This window comes from Megalobrama amblycephala, linkage group LG18, assembly GCF_018812025.1.
Source record: "Megalobrama amblycephala isolate DHTTF-2021 linkage group LG18, ASM1881202v1, whole genome shotgun sequence".
Lineage (NCBI taxonomy): Eukaryota > Metazoa > Chordata > Actinopteri > Cypriniformes > Xenocyprididae > Megalobrama > Megalobrama amblycephala.
This window is the reverse complement of record NC_063061.1, coordinates 4568781-4595971: the sequence shown is the minus strand read 5'-3', so window position 1 is coordinate 4595971 and position 27191 is coordinate 4568781. Positions and strand designations below refer to the sequence as shown.

At 36.8% G+C, this 27191-nt stretch overlaps 1 protein-coding gene across 1 annotated transcript; it reads left to right on the top strand.

Moving 5' to 3' along the window:
• Positions 1-175: 175 nt before the first annotated feature.
• On the top strand, positions 176-27191 carry hspa4a (heat shock protein 4a). Its single transcript, XM_048165698.1, has 19 exons — positions 176-495; positions 4784-4841; positions 4934-5074; positions 5179-5301; positions 7590-7689; positions 7982-8115; positions 11662-11906; positions 12050-12126; positions 12221-12372; positions 16356-16462; positions 16546-16679; positions 16903-17084; positions 17731-17823; positions 19489-19641; positions 19725-19850; positions 19945-20052; positions 22687-22806; positions 23113-23274; positions 26090-27191. The coding sequence occupies exons 1-19, from the start codon at positions 389-391 to the stop codon at positions 26285-26287; spliced, it is 2520 nt and encodes an 839-aa protein (XP_048021655.1). The 5' UTR covers positions 176-388; the 3' UTR covers positions 26288-27191.

Sequence of the window (27191 nt, the reverse complement as noted above, 5' to 3'; positions counted from 1 at the left end):
TTCTAAAATTATATTCTAATTAAAATCTACAAATTGTATATATTTTAAGACTTTAACATCTTTTTTCCTAAACATTCATCTATCGCTCTTCATCGATTGGATGGATTTGTCGTCATGGTTACGTCACACAAGGAAAGCTCCAGAGCCATCTAGAACTCCGGAACTCTCGCGATAAAACCGTTGACTCCAGCGTGAACTCCGGCTTACCCATTACATCCAGCAGTCAGCCGGTCTGCATCAACTTACAGTCATTCGAGAACTATGAAATCGCGTTAAACCCGAGTTTTATGAATTAAACCTCTCCGTGACTGTCATATATGTTTTAAAAGGACGCTTGTTTCTGGTATCGAGTATTTTAGCAGGGCTGTGCTTGTGATCTCCAGTGAAGATGTCAGTGGTGGGGTTTGATGTGGGCTTCCAGAGCTGTTATGTTGCTGTCGCTCGCGCCGGCGGAATAGAGACCGTGGCGAACGAATACAGCGACAGATGTACACCGTAAGTCAAACTTTACTTCTGCTTTACACTGACTATTCACCGATCTTTAGGGACTGCGTGTATTTCTCTCTCTCTCTGCTGTAAAATTGACGTGTCACAACCAATTCACACAATGACAGCAAAATTAAGAAGTGTGGAGTGTGTTTTCTTTCTCTTCATTTCATGTCATTTCATTTGATGTAAATATTAATGTAAAATTAGTTCACACGTGCTCTTTGTTCCCTTGCCTTGATTGACAGTTAATATTGTGACGATCTATTTTCACGCCAGACTAGTATGATATCAAAGTCTTTAGATTATATATATATATCTATGACTTAATTTTGCGGAGAGTGTTTTGATGAACGGACAGTTAGCCGCATGCTACAGCGTGGCTCGCGCTGCTGCTGCTTCTGCCGTGACGTCACACCGGCGGCCGCAGGAACATTCTAGCATGTTTAAGGCCGATCGGAAAACTGACAGTCTCTCTTTAACTCGGACTACATAACTATTTATTGAGGAATGCTCGTATTTTTCTTTAACGATGAAAAATGACTTTTAGCGTGTTTAAAAAAAAAAAAAAAAAATAAAAAATAAAAAATTGGCTGCTGTTAAAGGTACAATATGTAATATTTTTGCAGTGAAATATCCAAAAACCACTAGGCCAGTGTTATATATTTTTTTCACTTGAGTACTGACAATATCTCAAATGTTTCCAACTATTTGTAAATCGTGAGAAAATTGCAATTTTAACCAAGGCTCCGGGACGTGTGAGGAGTCGCCTCTCAATTGCGTCATACCTGCGTTACCCTCGGTTTCCGGTTTTATTTTGTAGAAACCATGGAAACACCAGAGACGCTTTAAAATATTACACATTTTAATAGAAAAGGGAACAACTGTTTTGATATATTTATAGACAGAAAACTAATTATTGTTATATAGCTCAACACATTTAGTCTTATTGTTTAAATCTAATTTTCTTGATTTTTTTTTTTTTTTGCGAGTATCATGCTTTACCATGCCTCAGAGAAAAACACTATTTTGTGAAGTAGCTAACATAGCATAATCAGATGCAGCTTTATTTTTAGTAACAGTAATACAGCATTTTCGCCATCATACAATACGTTTTAAAATTAATTGCATGCCATTTATCAACACAAGCCATCCAGCATTTAATATGATATTGTAAAAGCGGTCTATCTTACTGCAGTGTGTAACAGTGTCTCACAGCAGCCGCCGAGTGAACGCACAGAGTTACGTTAAAACATCATTTTCAACACTTTCAAATGTATCTAATATGATAAACAGAGCTGTGTTACCTCATACTCATGACTGGAAAAGCGGAAGCGGCGCCGGCGACTGTGTCATAATAAAAGTCCCGCTGCTCGTGAGGCGTGTGTTGATCAATCGCTCCAGCTCCTCGTTCAGCTCCACAACACTCGCTCCTGCTCTGCTTCATACTACAGTAACGTTAATAATCACATCCATGAACATGATTTCTTCCCAAGTCCAATCCCTATTCTTTTGCACCGTCCGTTGAGGTGGAGACCACATGTCCCAAGATTCCGCTCTCAAACTTGGCGTCATCAAGCTACGCCTTTGTTTTGAATAGGCTTCTAGAGACCTCTAGCGGACAGAAATCTTACATATTGTACCTTTTAATAGAAGTTAGTAGTTTCTGATGCATCACTGAAGAAATGAGATAACAGAAATCAATCTAAAATAAGCCAAATTAAGGTTAATTTGTTAGTCCAGTGGCCAGTTATGAATGGGAATGACCAAATAGTAGTTAGTTATGGGTAATCTTATTTCGTTATCAAATTAGACAAATCTACGTTTTTTTGGTTTTTTGTGTGTGTGTGTGTGTGTGTGTGTGTGTGTGGAAACTTACAGTAATGAACAAAATGATGATTAACTTGTAAAACTAGTCTTCTCAGTACATGCATCCAGCCCTTGGGCTTTTCAGTTGTTTGGATGCCATGAACCATCCTTGTGTGAGGGACCAACATCCTAAGAAGTTCAATCAATGGGGTTTCTGGTATAAAGACCAAATTGTGGAAACTTAAAGGATTAGTTCACTCAAAAATGAAAATAATGTCATTAATTACTCACCCTCATGTCGTTCCACACCCGTAAGACCTTCGTTCATCTTCAGAACACAAATTAAGATATTTTTGATGAAATCCGATGGCTCAGTGAAGCCTGCATAGGGAGCAATGACATTTCCTCTCTCAAGATCCATAAAGGTACTAAAAACATATTTAAATCGGTTCATGTGAGTACAGTGGTTCAATATTAATATTATAAAGCGACAAGAATATTTTTGGTGCACCAAAAAAAACAAAATAGCGACTTATATAGTGATGGCCGATTTCAAAACACTGCTTCAGGAAGCTTCAGAGCGTTATGAATCTTTTGTGTCGAATCATGAATCGGATCGCGTGTCAAACTGTCAAACTGCTGAAATCATGTGACTTTGGCGCTCCGAACCGCTGATTCGACACAAAAGATTCATAACTCTCCAAAGCTTTTTTCTGCCAGTGCGACTAAATTTTGTTAGAGCTGATAAGAGCTGCCATTTCTGTTTCATATGAGAAATAGCAAACCGGCAAACAAAACGAAAGTGAAATGAAACGGCGCTACTCATTTGAGCTGTGCAGCACAGACCATTTATCAGCACTGAGCAATAATAGACAACGTAAGCTCAGTACGCGCCGATCTCGATCACGTGACACTTCTTACTACACACTGCTGGGAGATCCAGTGAGAAAGTGTTCGAATTCACCACAAAATTAATAACATCGCTGTGAGATCTAGTGGGAAGCATATTCAAATTCAGAATTCTCTGCTTTAGACCACAGATATCAGATCAAATAGTGCTGGTGTGAAAACCAGGAGAAACACTGCGTCATGAACAAGAAGTTAAGGCTCTCCAGTAGGCATGTGACGATATCAAATTTTCATGTTGCGATTAATTGCTGAAGCTTTTGTCACGGTATACGGTGTTATCACGATATTGAAATAAGTTGCAAAAAAAAGTGTTGTCATAGTATAACAGGTTTAAGAACTCTTTTAGTAATAACAAAAAGAACTGAATGTTTAAATACAATACATAAAAAATATAAAGTCAAATTTTCAAACAGATTAAAGTGCAAAAGAATTAGGCTATAAAGAACAACAGGAAACACTTTACAATAAGGTCTCATTATTTAATGCATTAACTAAGATTGAGCAACAGCTACATTTGTTACAGAAAGTATTTGTTTTTTGTTAATGTTAAGAAACACAACTGATCATTGTTAGTTTTATCTCAGGTCCATTAAATTTTAAAGTTCTTTTGATTTTAGTAATGTTATTAAACAGTAACTAAGAAATTAACTTTAACTAAGAATAATTAATGCTTTATAAGTATTTTTCATTGTCAGTTTGGTAATAATGAATTAACATGTTAACTAATGAAGCCGTATGTCTCAAAGTTTTACTGAACAATAACACATAATCAGAACATTTCTAATCATTAGGGCATGTTGTAGTCCAGATTAAAATATATGTTTGAGGCATTTTAAAAACTTCACTAGCGCAGCTGCTTTGTTTGCGTGGTTTCCGGGGTAACCGCTGCATTTCTGCTGTTCCATCAGCGCCCTCTGCTGTCAGAGAGTGAACGTGCACTTTCATTCAGTGCGTCTCCTTCACTCGTTCCGCCATGTGCTTCTCATGCATGCTGGGCTTGTTCACATCTGAGCGCATGTTCTTTTGACGCAGAATACAGCGGTGTTGTGCATTTTATACGGTTGATGGCTAAAGTATTCGTATATGCATTATTAAAATTTTAATAATTGGTAATAAATTATTATTTACGGTATTTTGAAATGCCCACGATAACAATACCGTGCATATTCATTATCGTGATATATTGCATTACCGAATATCGGCACAAGTCTAATCTCCAGTCCACAAATCACCATGGATTTAATGTAGTAACGCTTACTGAAATTGCTTACTTGAATGCTTTTACATTATTAATTTCAGGTTTCATGCAAACTTTTGAGTGTGAAATTCAAGCACTTATTGAAGTGCTTCATACTTTTTCCAGCTCTAAATATTATCCAATTTTAAATTGAAAATTGAAAATATGAAAAATATACAAAAGAGGGTCCGGCAGAAAAGGTTTGGGAACCACTGCCATAGACATTGTATTAGTATTAGTTTTATGCATGAATGTATTACGTCAGTCTAGCACAAGAGCTCGAAGAAAATGTGCGAATCTGGTTAGTATTGTAGTATCTAATGATGTAGTATCTCTTTTCAGGTCATTTGTATCATTCGGTCCTCGGAATCGTTCGATTGGGGCAGCCGCCAAAAGCCAGGTAAACATTAGATGAGTTTGAATAAGCAGGATAACATGTTGGATGGATGGATGGATGGAAGTTCTAATTATAATTTCTGCTCTCACAACAAGGTGGTCACAAACTGCAAGAACACTGTGCAGGGTTTTAAGCGATTCCATGGCAGGGCGTTCAGTGACCCTTATGTCCAGGCGGCAAAGTCCGGCCTGGTCTATGATCTTGCTCAGATGCCGACTGGAACCACTGGCATTAAGGTAAGACAGCAGTAATAATCGAGTATGTTTTAAAAGCTGCTTTATTCTGTTCTGTGAATCAGATGTTGTTAAATCACTGGTCTTTATGCTGTCCGTCCCCACAGGTCATGTATATGGAGGAAGAGAAGGTGTTCGGCATTGAGCAGGTCACTGGCATGCTGCTGACCAAACTGAAAGAGACCGCTGAAGCTGCGCTCAAAAAACCTGTGGCGGACTGCGTCATCTCTGTACGCCCTTTCTCTTTTACATACCCATTTCTAAACGTACTTAAAATATAGTTCACTGGCGTAATCATTTATGCTCACTGTATTGTTACTGTCTGTGGCCCTTGGTGCAAAGAAATTCTCTTCATAGATGAAATTCGAGTGATGTGTCTGCAAAATGCAAAGAGCAGTGTAGTCATCTTCAGTAAGAGCTATGAAGAATGACACAGTCAATAAAGTCATCATATATATATTAGGGCTGCATGATGTACGCATCCGTGATAGTCACATCGCAGGTTGTGAGATGTCATAGGGATCGTAGTTGATCCATGAGCTGTTCAAAAAGCATGTGATTCAAAGATTAATTGCAAAGTTTAAAGGATTAGTTCACTTTTAAATAAACTTTTCCTGATAATTTACTCACCCCCATGTCATCCAAGATGTTCATGTCTTTCTTTCTTCAGTCAAAAAGAAATGAAGGTTTTTGAGGAAAACATTCCAGGATTTTCTCCATATAGTGGACTTCACTGGGGTTCAACGGGTTGAAGGTCCAAATGTCAGTTTCAGTGCAGCTTCAAAGAGCTCTACATGATCCCAGACGAGGAATAAGAGTCTTATCTAGAGAAACCATCGCTCATTTTCTGAAAAAAATTGAAAATTATATAATATTAGGCTATAAAGAACAACAGGAAACACTTTACAATAAGGTCTCATTATTTAATGCATTAACTAAGATTAAGCAACAGCTACATTTGTTACAGAAAGTATTATTTTTTTGTTAATGTTAAGAAACACAACTGATCATTGTTAGTTTTATCTCAGGTCCATTAAATTTTAAAGTTCTTTTGATTTTAGTAATGTTATTAAACAGTAACTAAGAAATTAACTTTAACTAAGAATAATTAATGCTTTATAAGTATTTTTCATTGTCAGTTTGGTAATAATGAATTAACATGTTAACTAATGAAGCCGTATGTCTCAAAGTTTTACTGAACAATAACACATAATCAGAACATTTCTAATCATTAGGGCATGTTGTAGTCCAGATTAAAATATATGTTTGAGGCATTTTAAAAACTTCACTAGCGCAGCTGCTTTGTTTGCGTGGTTTCCGGGGTAACCGCTGCATTTCTGCTGTTCCATCAGCGCCCTCTGCTGTCAGAGAGTGAACGTGCACTTTCATTCAGTGCGTCTCCTTCACTCGTTCCGCCATGTGCTTCTCATGCATGCTGGGCTTGTTCACATCTGAGCGCGTGTTCTTTTGACGCAGAATACAGTGGTGTTGTGCATTTTATACGGTTGATGGCTAAAGTATTCGTAAGTTTTAACCATAAATGCTCATCTTGAACTAGCTCTCTTCTTCTTCTCTATTTGAATTCCGGAAGTGTAGACACTGCTAAGTGTATTACTGCCCTCCACAGGTCAAAGTTTGAACTAAATTTTATATGCAATAAGCCAGTATATAACAATTAGTTCAAATTTTGACCTGTGGAGGGCAGTAATACACTTAGCAGTGTCTACACTTCCGGAATTCAAATAGAGAAGAAGAAGAAGAGAGCTAGTTCAAGATGAGCATTTATGATTAAAATGATGATTATAATTTTAAATTTTTTTTTCAGAAAATGAGCGATGGTTTCACTAGATAAGACCCTTATTTCTCATCTGGGATCGTGTAGAACAATTTGTAGCTGCAGTGAAACTGTAATTTGGACCTTCAACTGTTTGATGCCCATTCAAGTCCACTATATGGACAAAAATCCTGGAATGTTTTCCTCAAAAATCTTAATTTCTTTTCGACTGAAAAAAAAAGAAAGACATGAACATCTTGGATGACATTGGGGTAATATCATCATGTTTTTCCCACTATTGTGCAACCCTAATATATAAATGCACAATTGCAGTTGGACCCAGAATACCCAACGTAATCGTATGGCATCTGTTTAATACACATAATCTAACCACAGTGAAAGTGCACTGAGTTTACTGAAACTCCCGCACTATTGGCAGATTTTTGAATACTTATGACAGACCTCAATGCCTTCACGTCACATTGGCATTTTTGGCCTAAGATTTGATTTTAAGTTGTCATTTTTTTTTTTAATTCTCATGCTTCTTCATTGTCAGTTCCACAAACTCTCGCCTCAGTAACATCACTTGTGTTATTTTCAGAATATTGCATTGTTTTACCTGTTTTGTGTGTGTGTGTGTGTGTGTGTGTGTGTGTGTGTGTGTGGCTGTTGTAGTTAGTACGTAATGAATGAGAATAATCAGACTAGTTAAAGCTTTCTTGTTTTTCTCATGCTCTCACATAGGTCCCCAGCTTCTTCACTGATGCTGAGAGAAGATCAGTCATTGATGCTGCACAGATCGCAGGCCTTAACTGTCTCAGACTCATGAATGACACCACAGCAGGTAAAATAATGGGATCAGTTCACCCAAAAATGAGCCACCTGTCATTGCTTGCTCCCCTTCCAATTACGCCTGACCTACATAATGGATTGTACACGGTCAGACCCCCAAAAAGTTCAAAAATACAACTGCATTTAAGTATTTCCGTATGACTCATACATCCAATTTGCCTAGTGGTTCAACACGAGCAAGGGTGTGAAATGATGACAAAATTGTAATTTTAGGTGAACCATCAAGAGTGACAGAAAAAGCACTGTTCCTTCTAACAGTTTATTGCGTTCATGTGTAATTATAGTTGCACTGGCATATGGGATCTACAAACAGGACCTGCCCGCTCCTGAGGAGAAGCCCAGGACTGTGGTGTTTGTGGATATTGGTCATGCTAGTTACCAGGTCTCTGCGTGTGCCTTTAACAAGGGGAAGTTGAAGGTAAGGGTTTTTTGTCCACGTACTTTAAAATACACATTTTAGTGGTAGTTTTTAACCGATCACAACATGTTTATAATCAGAGCATTGTTAACTAAGGGTGTGTTCTCTATTGGCGGGTTTGGTTCGATTAAAATGAACTCTGGTGCGATTGCTCTGTTAGTTCAGTTCATTTGAATGAATGTGAATGTCATTTTTTTTTTAATGTGTAAAAGTAATTGTTGGACTCTGTGAGAAGTTGCATCTCAGTTTCTTTTTTAAAAACACTGTTGCTGCAGCCATTAAAACTGGTTCTGTATCAAACTCAGCAGTGTATTTAAAAAAAAAAGAAGTATTTTCTGACTCCAGATCGTTAACCAATTTACACAGCTGCACAAATCTGGATGAATTGATGAATCACATTTGTTTGTTTTTTTTGGTTTCAAAAAGAGATCACAATTCTTCCACTATTCTGAACAGATAACTAATTTCACAGTTTAAAAAAAAAATCATTCAGTTTAAATGTTTTAAATTAACATTTTGTCAGAACCTCTAGTAAATTTCACCTTATTTTTCATCTTTCAAATTTCATCTTATTTCACTAAGATGAAATTTACTAGAGGTTCTCACAACGATTCAGTGACTCACTCATAAATACTTCACCTGTTTGAATGAATCTTGGATACTTGGATGAAACTTGGATGAGTCAGCGTTTTGAAAAATGAATCTCTTGAATAAATGATTCATTAGGTGTGTTCGACATCGGCTGCGGCTGGATGTAACCGATCGGCGAGATTAGCCGCGTGCAGGCGGGGAGGATCTGAAAACGGAGACGTGAAGTCGGACACTTTCTGCTTCCCGTAGTGACGCTCGCGCTGCGTTTGCATCGGTTTGCATACTTTATCACAGCTGAAGTGAAATAAATGCAATATTTGACTAATACACTGATGTTTCAGAGACCTTTTCATTCAAAACTTTAAGTACTGCTTACAGCGTCTGTTTTTGCAAGAATAAAGTTCAACATAAGCATATATTATTTAAATAACAATGTAGTGGGATCTACGTTTTTTTTATCCTTTTTATTTTGATAAACATGACACAATACAACATCGCGACTACATGAAAAGAGCTTTAACTGTAATAAAAACAGATTTTTGAGCATTAGTGGAGCTGAAGGCAACAATAAACACGAAACACACGTGATCGTTGTCATGCGGTGAATCCGGCCAATCATGAAACAGCTGTGTCGTCATCAGCACTCGTGCAGCTCCTCTTAAGAAACTGCGCTGGCTAACTCAGGCGGCTGATCTCGTATCGCTCTCGCGGTACTTTAAAGCCACACGTCACAGTCACATCACGTCAGCGCTGTCTCAAGTCGGACAACATTTCTTACTGGCATGCACTGCTTCAAGTCAGCCACCGATCGGTCTGTGCGGCGCTGCATCAAGTCGAACAAGCCTATTGACTCATAAATACTTAAATTGTTTTATTACTGGATGAATCAGTGTTTTGAACAAATCTCTTGAATGAATGATTCAATGACTCACTCATAAAGACTTCACTTGTTTTATTACTGCATGAATCTGTGTTTTTGAACAAATCTCTTGAATTAATGATTCAATGACTCACTCATAAATATTTCACTTGTTTTATTACTGCATGAAGCAGTTTTTTTTAACAAATCTCTTGAATGAATGATTCAATGACTCACTCATAAATATTTCACTTGTTTTATTACTGCATGAAGCAGTTTTTTTGAACAAATCTCTTGAATGAATGATTCAATGACTCACTCATAAATATTTCACTTGTTTTATTACTGCATGAATCAGTGTTTTGAAAGAATCTCTTGAATGAATGATTCAGTGACTCACTCATAAATATTTCACTTGTTTTATTACTGCATGAAGCAGTTTTTTTTAACAAATCTCTTGAATGAATGATTCAATGACTCACTCATAAATATTTCACTTGTTTTATTACTGCATGAATCAGTTTTGAAAGAATCTCTTGAATGAATGATTCAATGACTCACTCATAAATATTTCACTTGTTTTATTACTGCATGAAGCAGTTTTTTTTAACAAATCTCTTGAATGAATGATTCAATGACTCACTCATAAATATTTCACTTGTTTTATTACTGCATGAAGCAGTTTTTTTGAACAAATCTCTTGAATGAATGATTCAATGACTCACTCATAAATATTTCACTTGTTTTATTACTGCATGAATCAGTGTTTTGAAAGAATCTCTTGAATGAATGATTCAATGACTCACTCATAAATATTTCACTTGTTTTATTACTGCATGAAGCAGTTTTTTTGAACAAATCTCTTGAATGAATGATTCAATGACTCACTCATAAATATTTCACTTGTTTTATTACTGCATGAATCAGTGTTTTGAACAAATCTCTTGAATGAATGATTCAGTGACTCACTCATAAAGACTTCACTTGTTTTATTACTGCATGAAGCAGCGTTTTTGAACAAATCTCTTGAATGAATGATTCAGTGACTCACTCATAAAGACTTCACTTGTTTTATTACTGCATGAATCGGTGTTTTTGAACAAATCTCTTGAATGAATGATTCAATGACTCACTCATAAATATTTCACTTGTTTTATTACTGCATGAATCAGTGTTTTGAACGAATCTCTTGAATGAATGATTCAGTGACTCACTCATAAAGACTTCACTTGTTTTATTACTGCATGAATCAGTGTTTTGAATGAATCTCTTGAATGAATGATTCAGTGACTCACTCATAAAGACTTCACTTGTTTTATTACTGCATGAAGCAGTGTTTTTGAACAAATTTCTTGAATGAATGATTCAATGACTCATTCATAAATATTTCACTTGTTTCATTACTGGATGAATCAGTGTTTTGAACGAATTTCTTGAATGAATGATTCAGTGACTCACTCATAAAGACTTCACTTGTTTCATTACTGCATGAATCAGCGTTTTTGAACAAATCTCTTGAAACAATGATTCAATGACAAATACATTATTTGACAGTCACTTGTCGCCTCCTACTGGTGTAACGATGTAATTGATACTGATGTTGATCTTTATTTGAAGCATCAAGTTACTTTCTAAAGCTGATCTGCTCTATTTATATCGCTATTGTAGACAGTGTTTATATGCGAACTGTAATTACACAGAAATAGTGATAATGTGTGGTTGAAAAGACTGTTTGTGAAGCTGTTTCATGCCTATACATGATAACTGCTCTCTCCCGATCAGCAGCATCGCCAACAAAGATCTGAATGTTCGCTGTGATCGTACTTGTCAAAGGTTGAATAGACGCAGGTGAATCCCATCTCGTGGGTGTTTGAATCGAGATTGCGATATTTTAAGTATTAATCGTGCAGCTCTAGTGTCTTGCTGTTGTTGTTTTTTCTGTAGTCCCATGAGTATTGGATTTTTATGACTTTGTAATCTTATAATTACAAAGTTGCTTGAGAGACCGCTTCATTCTGATCTGTGTACAGTACACATGCTGTGTGAATGCCTCTAACGATTGTTCTGTTTGGCCCTCTAATACCCGATTAACGCAGGTTCTGGGTTCTGCGTTTGACCCTGAGCTGGGCGGTAAAGACTTTGATGAGGTGCTGGTCCAGTACTTCTGTGAGGACTTTGCTCAGAAGTACAAGCTGGACGTGCGATCGAAGCCCCGCGCTCTGGTGCGACTCTACCAGGAGTGCGAGAAGCTGAAAAAGCTCATGAGTGCCAACTCCTCGGACTTGCCGCTCAACATTGAATGCTTCATGAATGACATCGATGTCAGCAGCACACTCAACAGGTCAGTATCCACACTGACAGCATGCCAATAGCTAAACTGGGTGCTCGATGTCAGCGGCGTAAAATAGGCAGTGACGGGGAAATGTGAGGTTAATTTGTTAAAATACCACGTCTAATAATATCTTGATGACTCTTGTGTTCCAGAGCCAAGTTTGAGGAGCTCTGTGCAGGGCTGTTGGCCAAGGTGGAGGGTCCTCTGCGCAGCATCATGGAACAGACCAGTGAGTGTAAACACTTTTCCTTCTTGCACCTCGGCTGTCCCGCCCGCAAAGCATTGATGGAACTCTATTGTTGTTTATTTCCTCCTACAACCAGGACTGAAGAAAGAGGACATCTATGCGGTGGAGATCATTGGCGGCGCCTCCAGGATTCCAGCCATCAAAGACAAAATCAGCAAATTCTTCGGGAAGGAGCTGAGCACGACGTTGAATGCAGATGAAGCTGTGGCCAGAGGATGTGCGCTGCAGGTTAGTGCTTCAGCCATTTTGTCACTCTATGGGATGGGTGTAGGGGTGGGCGATATGTCCAAATTCTTATTTCACGATATGAGAACTTTTAGGTAAGATTTGCATGTAGTTACAATGGTTGTAAATATAAATTATGCATAATTACATACAGCTAAACCTAAACCAAACCATAATCCTAACCCTATAATAAGTACATGTAGTTACTTGATATTACTCAGTACTTAAATGTATAATTACAATGTAACAAAGACACCTTTGAAATAAAGTGTAATCATATTTTATTTCACAATAACGATATATGGTTCAATGACGTGACAATTTTTTTTGTGCCCATATGGTTTAATTAAATTTAAAAGGGTTAAAATTTCTAAATAAATTAACAAATTACTTGCATACATTCTTTTTTTTTGAGGATCTGTTTTAATTCATTTGTGGAGGATGATTTAAAAAATGTCAATGCGGTGTAACCGTAAAAACTTTGATCTTGGCCTCGGTGGGAATATTGTCATGTCACATGATCTTCTTGCACAATTTTAACAAAATGGCTCTTTGAAAGGTGGTTACACCACCTTGACACTTCAGGAACTTGACTTGTCTCACATGATTCCCCAAATTAATAATAATATCCAGAACAATGGTGTTAAATTTACTTTTATTTACTGAGAATTATTATTCAGAAATGTATTTGAGAATTTCATCTTTTTTAAATAAGATCAATTATTTGCTACAAAGTTTTCAGTTACACCACATTGACATTTTTGCAATCATCCCCCAAATATTCTCTCAAAATGAATTAAAACCTGAAATTTTAGACTTTGTCCGCAAAAAAGAGAATGTATGCAGGTAATTTGCAAATTTATTTAGAAATTTTAACCCTTTTAAATTTAACTAAACCATGTGGACACAAAAAATAGCGTCACGTCATTGACCCATATATCACGATATAGTTAGTTTGTGTTATTTTATCTTTTTTTTTTTCTTTCTTTTTTTTTTTTTTTTAAATGAGGAAAAAAAAAAAAAAAAAAAATTAAAGCACATTTTTAAAAGCAAATTGCAAAAAATTGGACACATACAATGTAACAAAAATATTGATTAAACAAATTAAGTTTTTCAGGTACAGTAGGTTTATTTAGTTAGAATTAGTACAGAAATGCAATAATCAAATGTAAAAATACACATCCGGTGTGGAATTGAAGTGACCGTTATTCAACTGAATCGAATGAAAATTTATAATTTTTATTTCTATAAATGACAAAACGACATTCTGACATAACCGTGTGTGTATTTGACCGTTCCAGTGCAATAAGCCATGAAAGAAAACTGAGTTTGGAATTGTACGCTGTCTCTAAGAGGCGTCTTTCAATGAGTACAGCAATGAGTTGTTTTCCAACAGCCTAATAACTGTTTTTAACATCAAGCAAGTCATGCGCAAGTAACTGTTGCATGAAAAGTTGCCCAAAACTGCCCAAAGCAAGCCATCGCAATATGTCCATTTGTGATATTTCAATATTTTCAATATATCGTGCAGCCCTATAAACTACTGTAAGACTTGATTTTCCTGCTCTGACAAAAACTGAGATCAAGCATCCTGCAATAAAGTAATAAAACTCATCTGGAAAGAAGATCTCAAAGAAGTAGCAAAGGACGACGCCTTGCCCTAACCCCAAAAGGACAACGCCTCCCCGACCACACACACACACCTTCCCTTCCCCCTGACGCAAGTCACTGAAAGCTCTTCAAGGCGTATAATGTAACTTGTGTATCTATTGTTTTTCCCTTTTTATGTTTGGTATCATTTTAAATGTCTCAGTGCGATTGGTAAAATGGTCTCAATTTCACAGCAGTCACTGGTATTATGAAGAAGAACTAAGGAAAATTCTGTCCTCTTTTTGGGTGGTGTTGTGAAAACCCACTCCTCTCCCCCAAAACAGGTGTTGGTGTAGTAAATATTTATAACCCTTTTGTTCTGGTCTGTATATAAGGTAAATTGCAAAGCAGTCATGAGGGATTTTCTGTAGTCAGAGACCCCCACACAGAGATGGACAAGTGTCTTCAAACACTAATCCACCACTGTGTGCATGTGCATTTCAACGGATGTTATGCATTTATTATTTCTGAATTGGCTTCTAATTGTCCAACTATGAAATTGACATGATACATTTTAACTTTATTTGATTTACTCTGGATTCTTCTGAAGTCATTATGACCAGTAGATTATTGGAGTCAACTGGCAGGTTGCAGTACAGTGAAGAAAACTGTGTTTTTGTATGAACAAGCATGTGGCGGTTCGACTCAAATGCATTAGTAAACTCTGCACCCTCTGACTACGATCAGAACTGGTGAGTTTGTGATCGTGAAAGGCACTCAACGGCCGAAGTGACTTTTCTAAATGATATGGGTCCGTAATGAAAGAATAATTGAAAATATGAGATACCCAGAATAATCAAATATCTAAATTAAAGGTGCCCTTGAATCAAAAATTGAATTTACCTCGGCATAGTTGAATAACAAGAGTTCAGTACATGGAAATGACATACAGTGAATCTCAAACTCCATTGTTTCCTCCTTCTTATATAAATCTCATTTGTTTAAAAGACCTCCGAAGAACAGGCGAATCTCAACATAACACCGACTGTTACGTAACAGTTGGGATCATTAATATGTACGCCCCCAATATTTGCATATGCCAGCCCATGTTCAAGGCATTACACAAGGGCAGCCAGTATTAACATCTGGATCTGTGCACAGCTGAATCATCAGACTAGGTAAGCAAGCAAGAACAATAGCGAAAAATGGCAGATGGAGCAATAATAACTGACATGATCCATGATATCATTATATAGTGATATTTGTAAATTGTCTTTCTAAATGTTTCGTTAGCATGTTGCTAATGTACTGTTAAACGCAGTTAAAGTTACGATCGTTTCTTACTGTATTCACAGAGACAAGAGCCGTCGCTATTTTAATTATAAACACTTGCAGTCTGTATAATTCATAAACACAACTTCATTCTTTATAAATCTCTCCAACAGTGTAGCATTAGCCGTTAGCCACGGAGCACCATCAAACTCATTCAGAATCAAATGTAAACATCCAAATAAATACCATACTTACGCGATTAGACATGCTGCATGACGAACACTTTGTAAAGATCCATTTTGAGGGTTATATTATCTGTGTGAACTTTGTTTATGCTGTTTAAGGCAAGCGCGAGCTCTTGGGGCGTGGAGCACGAGATTTAAAGGGGCCGCGTACCCTGAATCGTTGCATTTATAACGATAGGCAGTTAAAAAAATTAATAAAAAAAAAAACTATAGGGTATTTTGAGCTGAAACTTCACAGACACATTCAGGGGACACCTTAGACTTATATTACATCTTTTGAAAACATGTTCTTCGGCACCTTTAATACATAACAAATGATTAATTTCTAATTGGAAACACAACCCAAGAGTATTAATCATTTGAAATTGGAGTCAGATTAAACGAGTGAAATTAACTTTTGCCCAGGCCGTCGGATTCAGTTTTTGGGCCAATGCGGGGTTCCTGGCTTACACTACTAACAAAGAGTAACTAGCTACGTTAAAGCTATTCAAGAGGGCAGTATCATTTCAGATGTATAACCATCAGACTGTATCGTTTTATAATCTACAGCTTTGGGGTGTAATGTCTTCACCACAGCATTGTGAAAATAACGACTCTGGCTGTCTGTCACTGATGGTGCTGCTGTTAAGGGCGAAGCTCATTAGGTTCTGGAAAAGTGATGTTTTTTAAATCGCTTTGGACCGTTGACACATTTTTCTGATTGATTCGCAATATAATACTATAAACTGTATTCTTATGACTACTATTGTGCTCGCTTTGTCTTATGTATTTTATACATAAGACAAAGCGTATTTGTATTTTATTTTTCCACTTGTCATAATGACCACCCACTGTGTTTCCCAGTAATTCCAACAAACTTGAATATTTGTTTTTCCTCAGTGTGCAATCCTGTCTCCCGCCTTTAAAGTGCGCGAGTTTTCCATCACAGATGTGGTGCCGTACCCCGTCTCTCTGAAGTGGACCTCAGCAGCGGATGAAGGCGTCGGGTGTGTTCTTGTCTCTTGGCACGCACTGGATTTTTGACTCTGTTAGTTCACTGTTTTAATAGTCATTCTCTCTTACTCTGCAGTGATTGCGAAGTTTTTCCAAAGAACCATGCCGCACCATTCTCTAAAGTGTTGACTTTCTTCCGGAAAGAGCCCTTCACTTTGGAGGCCTACTACAGCAATCCAAAGGAGTTGCCGTATCCCGATCCTACCATAGGTATGTTGGCTTTCTTTAACTGGATTTTAGCACAGTACTATTTCATTAAATACCTTACAGTCCACACATGTCCTTAAACAAGCAAGTAGACCAATCACAACAGACTGGGCCATCTGACCAATCAGAGGTTTAGAGACACTGAATCTTCAAACGCTTTTCAGATTTTTTTGAGGTGATGCTGCAGTGTATATCATGAGATTGACTAATGTTTGCTTGTCCACAGGCCAGTTTAACGTCCAGAAGGTGGTTCCTCAGCCGTCAGGCGAAAGCGCTAAGGTGAAGGTGAAGGTACGTGTGAATGTACATGGGGTCTTCAGTGTGTCCAGCGCCTCTCTGGTGGAGGTCGTGAAAACTGCTGAGGGAGAAGAACCCATGGAGACGGACACGCCAGCCAAAGAGGACGAGGTAAAGACATCACTGCGGATGGGATTGCCAAAAAAAAAACAAAAAAAAACTTTACATTTAATTATAAATGTGTAGTTAAATCCCCTTATTATCGTTCTGTGTGTACAGAATACAGAAGTCACTCCTGATATTGAGTTGATGGTGATAACCATAGCAATGTTTTGCTGTCTTTCAGCTCTTTTACACTCGTGAAATGCAAAAACAAAGGTTTCTAAGGTTATCTAAATGTCAATCATTGCGAGCTTGGGTTAGTAGAAAGTAGAAACTACCGTTTGTTTCTGTATACATGCTAAACGATAACTTTTGCCTCCTAAAAGTCTTCAGCATGTATGTGACGGTAGCCATGAGAACATTCGGTAACACTTCAGTTTAGGGTCAAATTCTCACTATTAACTAGTTGTTTATTGGCAATAATATTACTATGATATTGGCTGTTTATTAGCACTTATAAAGCACATATTAATGCCTTATTCTGCATGACCTTATTCTAAATCCTGTAGTCATACCAATACCTAAACTTAACAACTACCTTACTAATTGTTAATAAGCCGTAATTATGTGTTTGAGGCAAAAGTCACAGTTAATAATAAGAATTGGACCCTAATTTAAAGTGTGACCGAACATTCGTTGTGTTTGCCCCCTAAAGAACAAGATGCACGTGGATCAAGAAGCACAAAAGGCTCAAGGTGATGAACAGAAAGAACAAGCTGAGAAGAAATCAGACACTGAAGACATGGAGGTGTGTGAATACACTTGCACACCAACACCAAATATACAAAATCACAACAAATACAGAAGCATGCATTTCAAATTTCCTTTTGAGCGCATTGTCAGCTTCTTGTTGCATATTCAGTAGAGGTCGATTGATTGTAGTATTTTGCCCATAAGATAAATAATATTGGAAAATATGGCAGATTAATTGCGGATAATTTATATGAACACACAAAATGAGTAATAACTTTCCACCTGTGTTAATTTCGTTGACGAATAATTTTCGTCATTATTTTCATCAACTACATTTTTTTCACAGACGAAAATGAGACTATAACTAAATAAGCAGTTTTAATTGACAAAAACTATGACTAAAGTCTAGACTTTTTTTGTCAACAAATAAAAATAAGATGTTAGGGAAAGACGATTTGGGAAGAGATCCAGTCAGAATGATGTCCTGCGCGGTAGATGAGCACATTTATATTGTAACGTGCTGATCTACCTGATGGGCATTAATATTGTCTTCTCAATAATTACTGAATTAAGCTGTCTTTTTTGTCTGAATGAAAAAATACACACAACATTTGTCAAAATGTCTGTTTTGGAGAGTATTCACTTAACCAGAGTCGTTTATGTCTTAAGAAAACGTGAACAGCTGTGAGAATATCGGATGTGTATCAGTATATTGGATCCCAGCATTCGGTCTTAAAGTGACAGCAGCCTAATAAACCTGCTGCAGTCTTCTCATTAATATTAATCAAACCACAAAAGACGAAGAGAAATCCATTCACTACTCCTTAATAGCTTTAATAAGGATTAATGATATTTAATTTATACAAATAAAAATGTCTGCTTGAAATAATAATGTTGTATGCAAGCTGTTATGAATGCATAAATCATTAATTAAAAAGACCACATGTTCTTCTTTAGGAGAAGTGGTTTTATTTAATTTTAAGATAAATAAAGACATGTTATATATCACAGTAGTTAAATCTGTGTCTTTATCGCATGTTCAAACTTTAATATCATTCATATTAACAGGTTAATAGATGTTTTCTCTCCAGGAGTATATAGTGAGTTTGGACATTTTAGAGAGATTCTTAATTAATGCATTACAGTTTAAACCCATTAGATTTGAGTCAACTAAATCTACTTATTATAGTCTTATTATATTAAGTTGACTAAAACTAGACCAAAACTAAAACAATTCAGATGACCAAGGCCACATCCACACGAAGCCAGAGCTTTCCCTATCCGATCTTTTCTTTTTTTCCTCGTTTCAAGAAATATCTGTGTACACATGAAACCACTGAAACTGACTCAAAACTTTGTAGTATACATTTCAGATTTATCCACTCTGGCACCCGGTTTCAAAAAAATAGCGGTTTCAGGCTCCCAAAACGCCGGATCTGTCTGGACAAAACTCCAATACGATACAAAATTTTTGCGTATACACCTAAACGCGTATCCGTGTGGACGGGCCCTAAAACTAAATGGCATTTTAGTTAAAACGCTGAATAAAACTGAATCAAAATTTGCTGTCAAAATTAACACTGCTTTCCACAAAAGTACGATTTGACGTCAATGACAAAAGATATGGGAACATTTTCCATCCTTGTTGAGAACCGCTGCTCTACAACACTCTGTTTCCTTTGGAAAATTAGAAATTCACTGTGATCATAATCCCTTTTAGACTTCACCAGAGGACAACAAACAGGAGAAGAAGAATGAGCCTCCACAGGCCAAGAAAGCCAAAGTGAAAACAAAGACGGTGGATCTGCCCATCGAGAACAGTCTGCACTGGCAGCTGGCCAGCGACATGCTCAATCTGTTCATGGAGAATGAGGTACCAGAAATGTACAAACCACACCACAGTATTCAGCTTCTGTCTTCTAGAAATGAGTTCTGACATTGTGTTCTCGCGTACAGGGGAAGATGATAATGCAGGATAAGCTGGAGAAGGAAAGGAATGATGCAAAGAACTGTGTGGAGGAGTATGTTTATGAAATGAGAGACAAACTGCATGGAGTGCTGGAGAACTTTGTCAGTGAGGCTGTGAGTGTCTGCATGTGTTTGGTTTTGTTCATAAAGACACCTATGCAAATAGTAAGTGGCATTTTTATTAATTAAGCAATGCTTTTCAATTCAGGATCGAGATTCTTTCTCCTTAAAACTGGAGGACACTGAAAACTGGCTGTATGAAGAAGGAGAGGACCAACAGAAGCAAGTATACATTGACAAAATGGCTGAGTTGAAGGTAAACATGGATGCTGATTTGTTGAAATTTGAAACTGTTATGCCGGGTTCAGACTGCACAATATTTTTGACTCCTAAGTTCTTGTCGTGGACTTATCAAACTTATCTTAACTTATACAAACCCGACCAATTATTGCTTGCTGTCTTTAACGACGTGTGATGATATCGAGAAGACTAGCAGGTGTTAAAAAATAATGGCTCCCGAAGCGGTGTGATTTTAGGGCCCTCTGATTTCCATGATGCAGAAAACAAGGACGACATCGCAGAATCCAGTAATAAAAACGGAATTTACTGTAGAACCCGGAATTTGTCAAATTTATGATAAAAAGTAGGTCAGTACACTTAAATCAAATCGTGATAAAGACTTGTCTGTGAATATTAAACCACAAAAAGACTATCTAAATACGAATCCTGCGTGTCTCTGTGAATGAATGGCACAGACGCGCGGTTTCATTTACCACACACATACTGAAGCACGCGTGATGCTTGCGGTCTTTGTAGCCTCTTCCGCCTCACTATATGAGGACATGAACACATGAACTTCATCTCCAGATGTTGAGATTCACCTGTTCCTTGGAGGTCATTTTAAAAAAATGACATTTACATAAGAAGGAGGAAACAATGGCGTTTGAGACTCACTGTATGTCATTTCCATGTACTGAACTCTTGTTATTCAACTATGCCAAGATAAATTCAATTTTTGATTCTAGGGCACCTTTAATTTACATATTTGATTATTCTGGGTATCTCATATTTTCAATTATTCTTTCATTACGGACCCATATCGCTTAGAAAAGTCACTTCGGCCGTTGAGTGCCTTTCACGATCACAAACTCACCAGTTCTGATCTTAGTCAGAGGGTGCAGAGTTTACTAATGCATTTGAGTCGAACCGCCACATGCTTGTTCATACAAAAACACAGTTTTCTTAGTCACGATACTGCAACTTGCTAAGCCAATTGATAGACAAAAATCAAAAAGTCCCATGATGTGCAACGTGCTCCTTTCATTAAACCTTTAGTTTTAATCTATCCTCTCTTTTACCATTTCATTTGAGAAAAACTACCGTCATATCATAAACACACAAACACAAAGGTCTTCACTGCAACCCGTCAAAAATACAAGTTCGGTTTAACTTGAAGAAATCGTGACAGAAATATATTACTGTTGTACAGTGAAATTTAGCATGTCTTAATTGAATAATAATACTAACACTAATAATAATAATAGATTATTATTAAATTTATTTTAAGGAATAATCACAATTTTTCTTCCATGTTTTAATTTTAACAGTAAAGCTCTTGTACATCACTTTGTTTGACAAAAAAGTTTGTTTAATGTCATATGATTAAAAGATAAATACCTTCATTTGATTGCCAAAAAATTAAAATACACTACAGAATTTCTGAAAAAACATTTTGTTGAAATGAAATTTAATAAATGCTGTTTTTATGAATTTGACTTAATTAAATATGCTTTTTACAATTTAATTAAACCATTAAAATGGAATCCAGAATTCAGAAAACACAGAATTTGGTAAAAATTAAATGGATTTTGAGGGGAAAAAAAAAAAACATTTCATAGGGCCCTAAAAAAAATTAATTTTAATAAATTTTTGTTAAATTGTATAAGTTTCATGATTTTAATTAATTAGACATGCATTTGTTTACTAAAATTTAATTAACCATTAAAATAGTCCCAAAAAAATTTGAACGCAAAAAACATAATTTGGAAAAAAAAATATTATTCACCAAGAGAGTATGGAATCCTTCAAAGTGAACTTGAGGTAAAATATATAGTTTATTTTTATTTTTAGTCACTAGTAAAAATAAATATTCTCACCAGGTTGCTGAAGCACCTCCATAAACAAAGGAAACATCATAAACCATTACACCAATACTAGCATCTCTCTTTCGTTATGGCATGTTTGAAAGCGGTGTACGGAAGAGCTTCTGTGCTCCTATTGGTCAGTGTCACAGATGTGACGGAACCCTTCGTGGAAGTCTGAAAATAATTAATCATGCTAGTCTTTCTGTCATGAAGCATCACAGGCGCAGCTTCAGTTGTCGTCCACTATCACACACTATACGTCTTTGATTGATCGGATCACAAGTGGATGACACTAAATACAGGTGTAAACGGGGTCTGAAATGTCTTGAGCTCGTCCACTTTCGACCACTTTCAGAGGTCTGTCAGAGCAGAAACAAAGCTGATGCTCTCTGTGTGTTATTCCATCGACTTCAGGTGCGTTTATATGTTAATTGCGTGAGCTTATTTTGTCCATTAGATCAAAAGACCTGAAAAAGCCCATACATTTACCCTCCCATAGACCCTCCCCTTGAAGAAATCAGAGGTTGAAAGTAGACGGATTAAAATATCAGGTGTAAACGGGAATGTGTCGTCTATTTGTGATTCGATCGACCAAAACGCATCTTAATACCAGGCGTAAACAGAGCCTATGAGATAAAACTATGATTCTTGCATCCTGATGCCCATTGTAGTTTACAAATCCCCACAACACCCTATGTCAAGCAAAGCATGCCAGAATTGGGCTAAAATCATGTGGTCTGAACCAGGCATTAGCCATCAAAGCAATGAAAAGAATGAATGAATCAATGAAAATCCTTTCCTCCTAGAAACTGGGAGATCCTATTCAAGCCCGATACATTGAGAACGAGGTGCGGCCAAAAGCGTTCGAAGAGCTCGGAAGGCAAATCCAGCAGTACATGAAAGTCGTAGAAGCTTATAAGGCAAAGGTAATCAGCTGTCAAGTCAACTTTATTTATATAGCGCTTGATTTCAAAGCAGCTTCACAGTAATAAACAGCAAAATAAGTGTTAATGTTGCAGAATTCATCAGTTATGAAACTATAAGCAGCTCTACAGTAGACAATAGTGTCATTGATTCAGCTCAACATAGATTCAACTAAAGTGTTGATCTTGTAAAGTTAGTGTCATTCAGCTCATCTTATAGTGTTAGTGCATATTCATTGTCTTTTAAACCCCAGTTGTTGTTTCATTCACAAAGTAACTTTTGGATCGATCACGTTTCTCTAAACTCAGGATGAGCTGTATGATCATCTGGATGAGCTGGAGATCATGAAGGTGGAGAAGCAGGTGAACGAAGCCATGACCTGGATGAATAACAAAATGAACCTGCAGAGCAAACAGAGTCTCAGCCAGGACCCAGCAGTTAAAGCCCAAGAGATCCAGGCCAAAACGAAGGTACAAACTTCACAAAATGCTTGATGCTTGGATTATAGATCAGGGTTCACTTCAGAATTAAAATGTCCTGATAATTTACTCACCCCCATGTCATCCAAGATGTTCATGTCTTTCTTTCTTCAGTTGAAAAGAAATGAAGGTTTTTGATGAAATCATTCCAGGATTTTTCTCCATATAGTGGACTTCACTGGGGTTCAACGGGTTGAAGGTCCAAATGTCAGTTTCAGTGCAGCTTCAAAGAGCTCTACATGATCCCAGACGAGGAATAAGAGTCTTATCTAGAGAAACCATCGCTCATTTTCTAAAAAAAATAAAAAATTATATACTTTTTCACCACAAATGCTCATCTTGCACTGCTCTGTGATGCGCCACGCATTACGTAATCATGTTGGAAAGGTCACGTGTGACGTAGGCGGAAGTACCGATCCAGTGTCTACAAAGCGAACGTGCAAAGACTAACACCATGTCCTAACCAGATGCGATGCGATAAGATTCCAGCCATGAGCGATTTGACTGTCCACACTAGACACGAAGCGCTAAAATCAATCAAAAACCACAGCCAATCAGAAGAGAGTGTGAGTGGAAATTAAATGTTTCTAAAATAGAATCGTCGCGTGTTGCCGCCGCGGCTTGTTAGGGCAAAAACTCAGATTAACATGGAAAAGATAATCGCTCTACCTCGATACTTCCGCCTACATCACGCGTGACCAACGTGATTATGTAATACGTGGCGCATCTCAGAGCAGTGCAAGATGAGCATTTGTGGTTAAGAAGTACATACATTTTTATTTATTTTTTTAGAAAATGGCCGATGGTTTCTCTAGATAAGACTCTTATTCCTCATCTGGGATCATGTAGAGCTCTTTGAAGCTGCACTGAAACTGACATTTGGACCTTCAACCCGTTGAACCCCAGTGAAGTCCACTATATGGAGAAAAATCCTGGAATGATTTCATCAAAAACCTTCATTTCTTTTCAACTGAAGAAAGAAAGACATGAACATCTTGGATGACATGGGGGTGAGTAACCTTGAAAACAGCCATATTTATGGAAAGCAGTGTTAATTTCATTGACATTTTTTTCAGGGACGTAAACGAGACGATGACTAAATAAAAATGCGTTTTGAATGACTAAAACTGACTAAAATCTACACTAATTTTTGTCAACAAATAAAAACGAGATGAAAATGAAAGAGAGGGACAATTTGGGAAGATATCCAGTCAGAACTGCTGTCCTGTGTGGAAGATGCGCACATTTGAATTGTAACGTGCTTATCTAACTGCGGGAAACGCAGCGCTGTTGCGCCCTCTACAGGCTCGCGCAGCAGCACATCTGACTGCTGCGCAATTAATGAATAGCGCATATTTATGGCATGCGATTGTAATGTTGATGAATTATGACAATGTTTACTACACGATGTTTATATGGTAGCATGTTTTAGACGGTTGTAAGAATGCATATTTATCACCCTCAGGAGCAGCCTGCTACAGTGCAGACCACAGACATTTCAGAATAAGAGTCACGGTGTATTTCGGGATGGTTTATAATTATTATTTTTTCCTGGACATTATTGTTATTTTGTTTAAACAATAAACTGTATTTAATTTAATTTCTATTTAATTCATAGTAAACTACTGTATCTTCTGTCACAGGAAGGAACTTCAAGACTAAGAACATTATTTGACACATTATTCAATATATTTTACAAGTATAAGGGTTATTATAGTTAACTAAACCTAAACCAAAGAAATCTTCATTACTTGAAATAAACATTAACTGAAATAAAAGATAAATATATAAAAATGTAAACTTATTTTATTTCATAGTTTCTAAGCTTTAGCTTAACCTGAGGTATTAAAATAAACAGAATTAAAAACTTATAGACATTTAAAAGCAAAAACTAAAAGACATAAACACAAAAAATTACTAAAAGTTTTAACTAAAATTAAAATGAAAGCAGGAAAAACTAAAAATCAAATCTAATAAAAATTTTTAAATAATCTATAATAGTAGCCTACCTCAATAATAAGTGTGTCAATCCCTGAAAAGTACTGAATTTTGCTCTTTCACGTGTTTTTGCACTTGAACGGTCAAAAACCGTCCGCTTTGGTGAGCAAAGTACAGTTGGGTGAACATAAACAGTTTGGGGAATATCAGATGTACCTATATCAGTGTATTGGATCTATGGAAGCATTTTTATTGGAAATGCTTAATGCATTACAATTTAACTAAATTAGATTTTAGTCGACTACTTCTACTGTAGATTTAGTCGACTAAAATCTTATGATATTTAGTCGACTAAAACTAGACTAAAACTAAAACAATTTCCTATGACTAAAACTAAATCAAAATTTGCTGTCAAAATTAACACTGATGGAAAGTGCTTGAATAATTGAAAGATAATACATCTGAAGTTAGTGTTTAGTATTTTATCGATTAAACAACCCATCTGATACACATATAGAGCCATTTTGCATGGCTATGTGTGTGATATTGCTCAAATATCCAAGTATATAATCCAGCTTACATTCTTCAGGTCAATCATATATTCATGGGAATATATGAAGAGAAATCAGTTTGAAATAAGGAAAGCGATATCTTTATCGTAGTATCCTTTCAGTGGTTAAAGTTACCACAGTCATTGCATGTGCTGCACTTTATTTGTACCATTTTGTTTTATTAGTTTATTTTTATTTATCTATTTACCTTTTTTAGAATCTGAAAGATATAAGTGAGATCTCTGATTGTAGTCCTTGAAAACCAAAAAAAGTAGAAATGAATCTTCTAACTGCGACTTTTTACCATTTAATCACAGGAGCTGTATTCTGCTTGCAATCATGTTGTCAGCAAACCTAAGCCCAAAGTGGAGCCTCCAAAAGAGGAGACGCCAGCCGAACAGAACGGGCCTGTTAACGGACAGGAGGGTTCAGAGGATCAACCGGCCAGTCCAGAGAAGGGCCGAGCCGCCCCAGAAACCACAGAGGCCAAACTTCCTGAAATGGACATTGACTAACTTAGCTTGGCGCTCTTCTGTGTCCGCACCAGCCTCTCTTATACGCCTCTGAGTTCGGATTAAAAACACACACAAAAAATTACTCAATTCAGCAAATGTTCTCTTGCTCTTGGTGGCATGTTTCTTTCTGTTTCACAGGATACATAGAGATCTAATCTACTTTGTTTGTTTGTTCGTTTGTTTCTTCAACCGGGAAATAACATGTGACAGGTATAGGAAGAGAACCTGGTCTTTGTTGCTTTTTCCCCTGACGGGATTATAAAGTGAGATGGACTGGTTTAGTGCTGTTTACTGGATTTGTGTTCTATTTGGAGAGTTAATTGGCATTGAAGATTAGTTGCTTCACACGTGAGATTCTTGTTGAAAGTTTCCAACCGCCGGATGTTGGTGAAGAAGCACCGAATCGGAGGAGGAAGAGACTGAATATTCGCCGACAGAAGAGGCAATGAGCGTCACTGTATGTGGAAGTAGAGCTGAGCTACTGTTATGCAGTATTTCGTTGTGAGAGGTGCGTCATGGTGCTTTTGGGTTTAGCCATGTTTGTTTTACTTTTACTTTTTCTACTCTGCAACCTGTGGAAATGATGGAGACTAATTTGGTGTCCATCCAGTCATAAATGATGATGATAATTATAAATAAACCATTCATTTTGGTATACAGACAAGGATTTATTGGAATGTGTAACTCTTGTGAGATATTGGATGTACATACTGGTCTACTGTTAGTGTAATTATAGTGTCAGTTTACTGAGGTGAAATAAAATCATTTGAGGGTATTTTGACCATCACATCTGCTGAGCTGTTTGCTGAAGTGGAAATGCAAAAGGTACAAATACGTAATTATACATGACATATATTGAATAACTAAACTAATTTATATTAATAAAATTGTAATCAATTTATAA